Source organism: Silene latifolia, chromosome 9 (assembly GCF_048544455.1).
Source record: "Silene latifolia isolate original U9 population chromosome 9, ASM4854445v1, whole genome shotgun sequence".
Lineage (NCBI taxonomy): Eukaryota > Viridiplantae > Streptophyta > Magnoliopsida > Caryophyllales > Caryophyllaceae > Silene > Silene latifolia.
In genome coordinates this window covers 57,309,568-57,319,448 of record NC_133534.1, presented here as the reverse complement: position 1 = coordinate 57,319,448, position 9,881 = coordinate 57,309,568, and the positions used below count along the sequence as shown (strand labels likewise).

At 37.3% G+C, this 9,881-nt stretch overlaps 1 protein-coding gene across 3 annotated transcripts; it reads left to right on the top strand.

Moving 5' to 3' along the window:
- The first annotated feature begins 257 nt into the window (after positions 1 to 257).
- On the top strand, positions 258 to 9,193 carry LOC141599798 (protein SAWADEE HOMEODOMAIN HOMOLOG 1-like). 3 transcript variants are annotated; one of them, XR_012523959.1, is made up of 10 exons: positions 258 to 599; positions 1,709 to 1,794; positions 1,900 to 1,945; positions 2,119 to 2,206; positions 2,329 to 2,392; positions 3,765 to 3,816; positions 4,256 to 4,399; positions 5,406 to 5,525; positions 8,405 to 8,470; positions 8,972 to 9,193. XR_012523959.1 is itself a non-coding variant. In XM_074419916.1 (9 exons), exons 1-9 carry the CDS (start codon positions 519 to 521, stop codon positions 5,674 to 5,676), a joined length of 696 nt encoding a protein of 231 aa, XP_074276017.1. In that variant the 5' UTR covers positions 258 to 518; the 3' UTR covers positions 5,677 to 5,956. The 3 variants fall into 3 exon arrangements, 2 of the variants coding, with proteins under 2 accessions (XP_074276017.1, XP_074276015.1); XM_074419916.1 differs by lacking the exons at positions 8,405 to 8,470; positions 8,972 to 9,193 and adding an exon at positions 5,635 to 5,956 and having other exon boundaries at positions 4,256 to 4,372; XM_074419914.1 differs by lacking the exons at positions 8,405 to 8,470; positions 8,972 to 9,193 and adding an exon at positions 5,635 to 5,956.
- The last annotated feature ends 688 nt before the right edge of the window (positions 9,194 to 9,881 follow it).

Sequence of the window (9,881 nt, the reverse complement as noted above, 5' to 3'; positions counted from 1 at the left end):
GGATTCATATTTCACAATCTACTAATGTGAATATGCTAGGTAGAACAGCATATTGGAAAACAGTAGATTGAGCTCCAATCTACTTGTCAATATGCCATTTACCAAACACTCAAAATAGTAGATTGGTAAGTCAAACATGCTAAAAGTTTTGAATATGCTGAAAATTTTCCAATCCGCCGTTTACCAAACACCCCCACTCTTTTAACAAATTTGATTTGTACGATTATAAATTATAAATATTTCTCACATACTGTTCCATTGTGTCTTACGTACCAAAAAAAAAAAATAAAAAAAAAAAAATAAAAAAATCCATTGTGTTCTTTCCTTTTGACCCGAATGACCCCTTAATCCTCACCGGTAAACTTGAGACTATATTCACTAGCCACTAACTCCCTAGTAAATACTCATTAGTAATCACAAATTCTTATTTAAACGCTCTAAAAGTGATTTTTTAGAAGAGCTGGTCATTATATTCTGAGGTATTTTTGTCATCCATAGAAGCAATAGTAAAAGTGGAGATGCTACACAGTAATCCAGCAATGGAAGAAATTCAAGCCGAATATTTAAGCATCACTCCTACAATTTTCTCATATTCTGAGGTAATCAATCTTTGCAACACCATCAATTTCAGCTTACTCTTATTGCCATTGATTGTTGATTTCTACTCCAGTTCCAGAAATGATGTTACCAATATCCTCTCTTGTTTTTAAGCAATTTATGGTACTGTATTACTCTATTGCTTTTCTTTTTGTTTGTATAAATTAATTGGCTTCGTTGCGCTTCCTAGCGAGTTAATAACCGAGGCGTCCCACTTCACTCACTTGCTGAATGAGTCTCATTTGTGAAATTAACCCAGATTATCCTTTAAGTTTCATGTTAATCATGCAAATAGTTCTTTTTTTTTTTCCTTTTCTTTAATATACTCATTCCGTCCCAATCATTTGTGTACTTTTGATTAATAAAAATACCCGTCACAAAGAATCAAATAAATAAACAAATCATTGAGTAGTTTCCTAAGTGTTATACTACACTTGTTTCTGTGGGGTTCTCTGACATAGGATGATTACATCAGAATCCCTCCCTCAAATTTGTTTTTACATTGATGTATATATCGCATTTGACTATTAATGGGGATGTCAAACTCTGGTGTTGCAAACTATGGGCTGTACTAGGGGTTTATTTCGGGTTTGAGATTAGAAATCGATTACATTTTTGCTTATCTTAAGGTGGAATGGAGGGAGTACATAATAATGTCATCCTTTTGATCTGCTTCTGTTTTCCTTCGTGTCCATATGAGAATGTACATGAAATATTTCGGCTATTTATTATATTGTATTTGATTCAATTTGCTAAACCACTGATTTCAGTCACATAGCAATTGCCTTTTTAGCCCCTAATTTCTCAAACTCATTAAGTTGTAGAAATGGTTTTACATAATCGTTTGTTACTGAAATGATGCTATATAATCTCTCAGTAAGGTTTAATAGATAAGAGTTTACATTTACTCTTGGAGACCGAGACTAAAACAAATCAGTAAATAAGAGTTATACAGCATTTTAGTTTTTGGAGGTTGGTGTCCTCACTTCTCTATGAGTGTCAAATACGAACCTCTATACCTTCCTTAGTTGCCCTTTTGATCTGTTTGTGTAAATTTTCGTTGTCTCAGTCAGACTTAATGGATATAATGTTTCTGATTTTGCTTTTTTAGATTGCAGAGATGGAGAACATATTCAGGGACATAGGAAAAGATTCGCTGAATCAGGAATTCTACCAAGACCTTGCAACAAGTTTTAGGTATGCACTTATAGTTGTTAGCGAACATTGTCACCGAATCATACTTGTACAGTTGTACTTCGTGTTTTGATTAATCTTATTCTTGTTTGTGGTTCATTTATGTAGCTCAGCCATTTGTCGCATAGGAAAGCCATCCATAACCTGGCAGCAGGTAAATTTCAGAATATTTTTTTTGCTAAAAGAGTAGTTTTCAATTCATGACATAATTAACAATTGTCGTTATTCCAGAAACAGCCTTTGTCTTAAGGCCGCATTCTCCTGTGTTTGTTTTGGTTGTTCTATCATATGAATGCCTTTATATGTTCTGCGATGACGTGTATGCAGGTGGAGAGTTGGTTCCATTACAAACTAGATGATTCTACTGATGCATCTATTTCAAGAAAAATGGCTGAGACTTCTATAGTACTCAAAGGTAGCGGAAGCTTAATAATAGCCTAGAGTCTTTACTGCAAACAAATGTCTTAAAATTTCATTGCACTTTCTTTCGTCTCCCTTTTGGGTGTGACTGTGATCATAAACATAAATTCCACACAGGTGGTACAGCTGCAGAACTGCAGGAGCTGGCTTTTGAGGCCAGATCTTTTAAAGACAATGCATGGTGAGTTATGAACAAGGTCATAGAATTAGTAACTACTTTAGCTTTTACAGTGAGTTTTGTATGAGACGGTCTCATATGTAAGACTACCCCAACCCCTTGTATATTCCTTATTCAACCATGGGTTTAATGGGTTGTTTTCACATGTGAGATTGTTTCATATACATTTATCTTCCTTTTATCCATCACATGTTTAACTACAATCAATCTGACTAAAACAGTATTGCTTGAGCACTTTGGACAAACTGCGCAAAGACTTTATATTCCTTCTCAAACACTATGATGATCTCACTTGCAAATGAGCTTGATTAATCATTAACATCCAAATAAACATCTGCCCTAATTTTTGTTCCATTTTTTGTAATCTTCCCCACTTGGGCCACTAAATTTATTTCACAGATGGTAAATCAAGCAATACAAACAGAGCTACATGCACCGGGACTCGAAAGTCCAAGAACTTCTACGGTTTACCTATAACCCTTGGATGAGAATCTGCCAAGTCATGGGTAGCCTTATGATTTAATCTATTGACAAAGGACCACAAAACACAAGTAAAAGAATGGTCCAAAGCAAAATTGTCTTGTAAAACTTAATTGGAAACTAGATTTCCCGTGCTTCCTTCTTGGTATAACATTAATCACCGCCTCACTGTTGCTCTTGATCACACCTCTTTCACAACCTACTGCAACAACGTCCCTCACTCTGACGAGCGCTGCTGATGCTTCTGCTTGCCTCTCTCACCTCCTAGGCTTCATGTTGTTGAATGCTACACTGATGCAGAGGACCCATTCCAATCCCTCCCAATCATCCGAAAGCATAATCCAACTCCCTCCTTAACTTCTGCATCAACATTGAATTTTACTCCCCCTAAAAAGCGCGTTTCCTCCACTGAACCTCTCGGTTGTCATCCCCTCTCGCCTTTACAAGATCTCTCCTCTTCACCTCCTCCATCTCCCAAAAATGAGACTATATGCTGAACGAACCGAATATATCCTATCTTCTCCGATCCCAGCACCATATGTGCTCTAACTATTGAGAGCTCAAAGGGATGGAGAGAACACGCTCCTGCTCAACGGCTCTCGAAGATTTGGGTCCCTATCCTCATTGGGAGATATAATTCTCTTTGTCCAAGTGCCTTAATTTAAGTATCATGAGATTTTGTAGAGGAAATGCATGTGTTTGAATTTGATGTAGCATACTAAATATAATAGCGTAAGAATTAAATTTTTAGTAATTGATGGCTTCTTTCTAATTTAAATATTCAAGTTCGAAAGGCGTTGTGTTCTTCAAATGTTGTTATACAATTCTTGAATGGCCTAAATGATAATCTTTAGTATTAAATATTTTCTTACTAGTTTTCAAATTGGCATGACAGGTATGACGTCTCCACATTTCTTAACTACAGAGTTCTTTCTACAGGAGAGCTTGTAAGATCTTCTATACTGGTTTTCTTTATTAATAGTATGGTGCCCTCTCTTTATATTGCTGAAGCTGACTACTTGCCTCCAATTTGAACTTAGTTATTTTCCTACATCTGTATCAGAGAAATAGTAGTGAAGTTCCTTGACGATTTGCAAGGATTTGAGAAATGAGAAGTATTATCTTGAACCACAGCGAATTATATTGAGTTGATTATAATGTTAGATGAATGAACCAATTAAGCTATAGAACCCCTTAAAAAAATTATTTTGTTCTTGTACTTCAAAAGGACAGTCACTTACTTCATTCTTTAGCTTTTTCGCCATTCGCATTAGAAGTGAAATGATTGAATACACTTCTCTGTTCAAGCCTTTCATTTTCATAGTTGATGCATCCCATTAGAGAACTTTAGCGATATTGATGTTAAGGCTCTATCACCTTAAACAGGAAGCTCGTGTAAGATTTGCTGGTTTTGGTATTTCTCATGATGAATGGGTGAATGTAAGGACTGGAGTGCGTGAACGCTCGGTCCCACTAGACCCTTCGGACTGTCATAAAGTCAAGGTTGGTGACTCTGTGCTGTGCTTCCAGGTATGTGGCATTTGCACACCTCTCTATATATTTCCTCTCTCTGTAATGCTAATCTCTTTTATCTTGCACTTTCTTCAATATGTTGCGACTTTCTTCAATATGTTGCGGGAGCCATTCAATTTGTTATTTGCATGCATTTGATGTGTTTTACTCTTTAGGATCGATTGGAGTGAGGGTAATAGTCATGGCGTAATAGATTTCAGAACCAAGTAAAAGGGGGAAATGATGCCCGTGAAGGGAACGTAAAGGGGTGGTGGAGGATGGAGGATCCTCTCCATTTCATAAAAGATATGAAGAGGTCATTTCCTCTAATAGTATCATTTAATACATTATTTCACCCCCACCTCATCATTTATTGCTTGAAGTCTATGTTACTTTGACTGAGTGTCGCATACGACTATTTTCCGCGATTTTTTCAACTTTTGGTCTAAAATGAAGTGTCGAAGTGTCTTGTCGTGTCCGGACACACGACATGCAACCAAATTGAAGTGCCGTATTAACATAGCTTGAAGTTATCACTGTTAGATTGTCCCATGATAAAATCTAGACCCCTGATAAGAAATTGTATCATCTAAACTAGGTGCGGTAGGTAACTATTCCTCCGATATAAAGTTAATGAATTACCTATGTTGCTCAGACTCGTTTAGAAGTATCCGACATGGGTGCGTGTCTTTCATACCCTTGTCCGAGTGTCGAGTGTCGGACACGGGTACGTTGGGAAATGAGAAGAATCAGTGTAACATAGTGCTTTACCCTAAGATGTGGTAGGTGAATATTACGCTCTTTATTAGGTAGTTATTAAGTCTTCATCAACTTCAGTGTTTAGCACCATTACACTTCATCAATGGATATCTTGTTCATCTATAGACCGATCAATCATTATGCTCAATGGTAATACTATGGGTATCTCGTTCATCAAAAATTTGCCAGTCTTAGTTATTATATTCTTTTTTCAAATTCCTCAACATCACATTCTCATCTTTGCTTTTGTCATTGGTTTAACCAGGAAAGACCTGATTACGCGGTGTATGTTGATGCACATATTATGGAAATTCAAAGGAGATTGCACGACATTAAGGGATGTCGATGCATCTATGTGGTTCGGTTTGATGACGATAAGACTGAGGTATAATATCTCATTCATCATACGCAACTTACCTTCTTCGTAGTACTTGGTAATCCTAATTGCTTAGCTGGTAAAAACAAAGCTAAGCACCATATTTTGTTTATAACAGGAAAAGGTCGAGCTGAGCAAGATATGTTGTAGGCCAAAATAAAAGTCAAGTCATAACATTAGTTGCTAACGAAACTCTGCAAGTTATATTGTAACCAAGTCGAGACTAGAATATCGGAGTATGGCTTCAAATAACGCAGTCGTCCTTGAGAAATGCTGAATAGTATTGAAGACAGGCCCTACTTTAAAGTTGCTTAAATGCATGATTAAGCTCTTGTATCAAAAGGGCGTAATGCTATGATTGGTAGGAAAACCTACAAAGCTCCATATCAAAGGAAACAACGGTATAATATGTTGGGTGTGTACCTTTTTGTTGTTTCAAACCCTGGGAAACTTCTCTTTTTTAAAGTTGTATGGTGTATAACAGCTCAATCCTACCTCTGTCTGAAAAAAAAAAAAAAAAAAAAAAAAAAAAAACAACTCAATCCTAACTTCGGTAAAGTAAATGAGGGAGTAATATACCATACAACTTAGACTGTCGACAATGTTAACTCAATCAAGGTGGTAGTGGGACGAGGGGGAAGGAGTGGTGTTAGGACGGCGGTAGGGTGGTTGGACAGTGGTAAGCGACAACCACCCGCCCACCATTGTCCAACCACCTTACCGCCATCCTAGCACCACCATTCAGCCGCCTTTCCTCGTACCATCCCATTCCCCCCTCGTCCCACCACCATCGTGATCGACACCGTCGGTGGGCGGGTGGCTTAAGTCGGAGTGAACGATTTCTGAGCTGAAAATACCCAAAAGACGACAAACTAACAGTATTTGAAGACAACGTTTTGTGGATATGAAAACGCAATTACGTTTTGAATTTACTTCACTGATATATTCTGAAGATGTAAAACATGACCTAATAATACGCTTCCATATGATCGATTTGGCTAAAAATAAAATATGCAGACTTTAAGTAGTAAACAATAAAATTGAAACACTTGAAAGCATTCCATTCTAGGTAGCACCAAAACGGACACGGACACGACACGGACACGTGACACGGCATCCCATGAAATTTAGGACACGAGACACGTTATTTAAATTTAATAAAATATATATTTTGTAGTTATATATGTATGATTTTATTTTTGAAAGGTATTTGATATTAAATTTAAATAAATGAAAGTAAAATTTGACGTTAAATATAACTTATTCTCATTTCTAAAACCAAAAACCAATTTATAATCAATCTATTTCGACATCTCATTACTTGTCTAAAGAACATCATTTGCCCACCAAATTCAACCATATAACAATTCACGCCATTTACCTCAAATTCAACTTTCCGTTTGAAGGTGTGTCCAAATACCATGGACACGGCTCAAAATACCAAGGACACGCGTCGAAGACGTGCCCAAATAAAAGATGAAAGTTAGACACGGCTTTACAGGTGTCCGACACGTTTTGACGTGTGTCCGACGAGTGTCGTGTCCGACACGGGTGTCCGACACGGGAACACCGATTAGGAGGAGTGTCCGTGCAACCTAGATTCCATCTAGTGATCCATTACTCATCAGACTTTATAATACAACAAGAAACAAAATATACGGAACTTGAAAAAAAAAAAAAAAAGATGACGTACAATCGTACATTTTTTTGAGAAGAGCGTACATACGTACCTTAATCCTTAAGCATTTGCACTCTTATTAAAAAGTGGGGAAAATAAATCAAGCAAAGCTTTCTGCACTTTTAGGGCAAAGAACGGCAAAAGTGCCTCACACTACGATTATATGGAAAAAAAATGCACATCCAAATGTACACTAATATTGTACAACTATATGATGAGCATGTTTGATCTAACTTGTTAAAAAAATTTTTTTTTTTGAAGCTTAATTTTCTAGAAGTACTTTTTACAACTAGAAGTATCAAATTGTTGTTTCTATTTTTAAGGGCAGGATGGTTTTTGAGCTTTTTAAAAAACTGGAGAGAGAGAGAAATAAGCTTCTTTTTTGAATGACTGGTACCGTCAATGGTCTCCCGCCGGAGATCACCACACCTGAACCAATCCCCACAGAACAAGCAAAACCCACAGGAGGATTTGACGCCTCTTTTCCACCCATTACAAAAAATTCAAAACGGAAAACTATGCATCTAAGTGAGTTTATTTTCGAAAATCCCAATTATGCTAATTCAATTGTCTCTAACCTCTTAGAAAGCCCTAATGCTCCACTGATTCCAGAAAAGGTAACGAAGCCAAACTTCTCCTATAGAGAGACAGTACAAAGTTATGGTCTCAATTCGAGCATGATGGATGATGTAATACTACAGTTTTCTATGTCTATGGCTACTCTATCGAGTGGGACTTACTCTATCGAGTAAGTATCTTTTTACGCAAAACAGTGGCCGACCTGATGGGTACTCGATCAAGTAAGTGTGACACTCGATTGGGTAAGGGGCACTCGATCGAGTAAGTCACTTACTCGATCGAGTAAGTGTGTTTTACGGGATTGATTAGCCGGATTTTGTTAATAACGCGAGATTAATATAAAAGCTTCCGTCATTGTTTCCTAAACACTTTTATCATTCTAAAAACCTTTCAAGAGAAGAACAACAGTTACTTAGATCACATCTCTCACGTTATTAGCAAATTCCAAGGCTAGGATCGTCGGATTGTCTCGTTCGTTATACCGTTATGATCGTTGTGTCAAGGGTAATAAGTTCCTTGTATAATTTTTATAGCGTTTTGTTGAGTTTGATTAAAACCCTAATTGGGTAATGTTGGGGATTTTGGGAGTATTTTGGTGTGTTGGTAGTAATTGTATGTATGCATGTTATAGGAGGAGGATTCGTAGAGCAGAAGTTTTGATTACCTGCGTGACAGTCTCGTGTGATTGCTATCCAGGGTAGGGTTTTCCTACTCTGTATTGATTACATGGTTTTGTTGTTGTTGTTGATTGTGTTGTTGTATATCATATTGGATTTGGTTTTGGAATTGGTGATGGTTGGTAGTATAATGTGGTTATTGTATATCGTCTGTGGTTTGCGAGGTGCGTCCTCGGCTGAGTGGAGTCACTTGCGGGAGTGGCTTCACGCCCTTGATTCGCCCTCTGTGGAACCCGCCACAGAAGGGGATGTACACATTAAGGAATATGGGTTTATCGCTCGGATGAGATGAGCGGGGCTTAGGTGGGAACGGCTGCGGTCCCCCACTGGCGGTGTGGAATACTTGTTGCGATGAATATTCTGGCAGGACTACACACTTTAGTGTGTAGTCAGGTGTGTGCTGATGTGACGGAGTTGGTGGATTGGATTGGTTTGTAATGTTGTTTTATTGCAGCTGTTTGTTTTGTGTAATCAGTACTGACCCCATTTAAATGTTTTAAAAACTGTAGTGATCCATTCAGGGGTGGTGAGCAGTTATTGAGCAGGTATGAGTTGATGCGCATGGGATAGCTGGGTTGAGTCATCACGAGCTGTTTTAGAAGTCTTCCGCTGTGTCGAACACTCTTTTATTTTAGATTAGTTGGTTTGACAGTTTGAGAACATTTGTATTGTACTTTATCAGTTTTGGTATTTGGTTTTGTATCACTTTAAACTTAATTATTAAAGTACGTTTTTTTATGGTCTATTTGATATTCATTGCCTCGGGTAACCGAGATGGTAGCACTTCCATACCTTAAGTGGTCTTGGTAAGACACTTGAAGTATGGGGGTGTTACAAAGTGGTATCAGAGCGATGATTTTAGAACCTGTAACTAATGAATCTAATGAACTTAGGGAGTCAAAATAAAATGAACCCGAGTAGGAGTTGTTAGGAGCTAATGCAAAGACTTGGGAGACGTCCTAAAGTCGCGATCTCGCCCTACAACTTTGAACCGGTCACTATGGGGTGTGTGTCGGGATCGTTATGTGTTTACCTTATGTGTTGTATATCTATATAGAAATGTGTTGTGTGAATTGGTAGATGAATGTATGTGGAGAATGGGGAATGTGATGGTAAAAGACAATGAGTAGTATGAATGTGTATGATGGATGTTTTATAACGTGGCATTTTAGAAACATGTAGAGTAGGATTGTTGTTTACGATATATATATACATATATATATATATATACTAGGTTTGGTGCCCGGCTACGCCCGGGCTACCTTTATTTAACATTTAAATTTTATTTTCTATGAAATATGATTTCTCTAAATTTGGTTAATACATACATTTACAATTTATATATTAAAATTATGATGAGAGGTAAAATTAATCAACAAATTATAAGACACGTTCACCTCTCCCGCTCTTAATATTATTACTTTCACTACA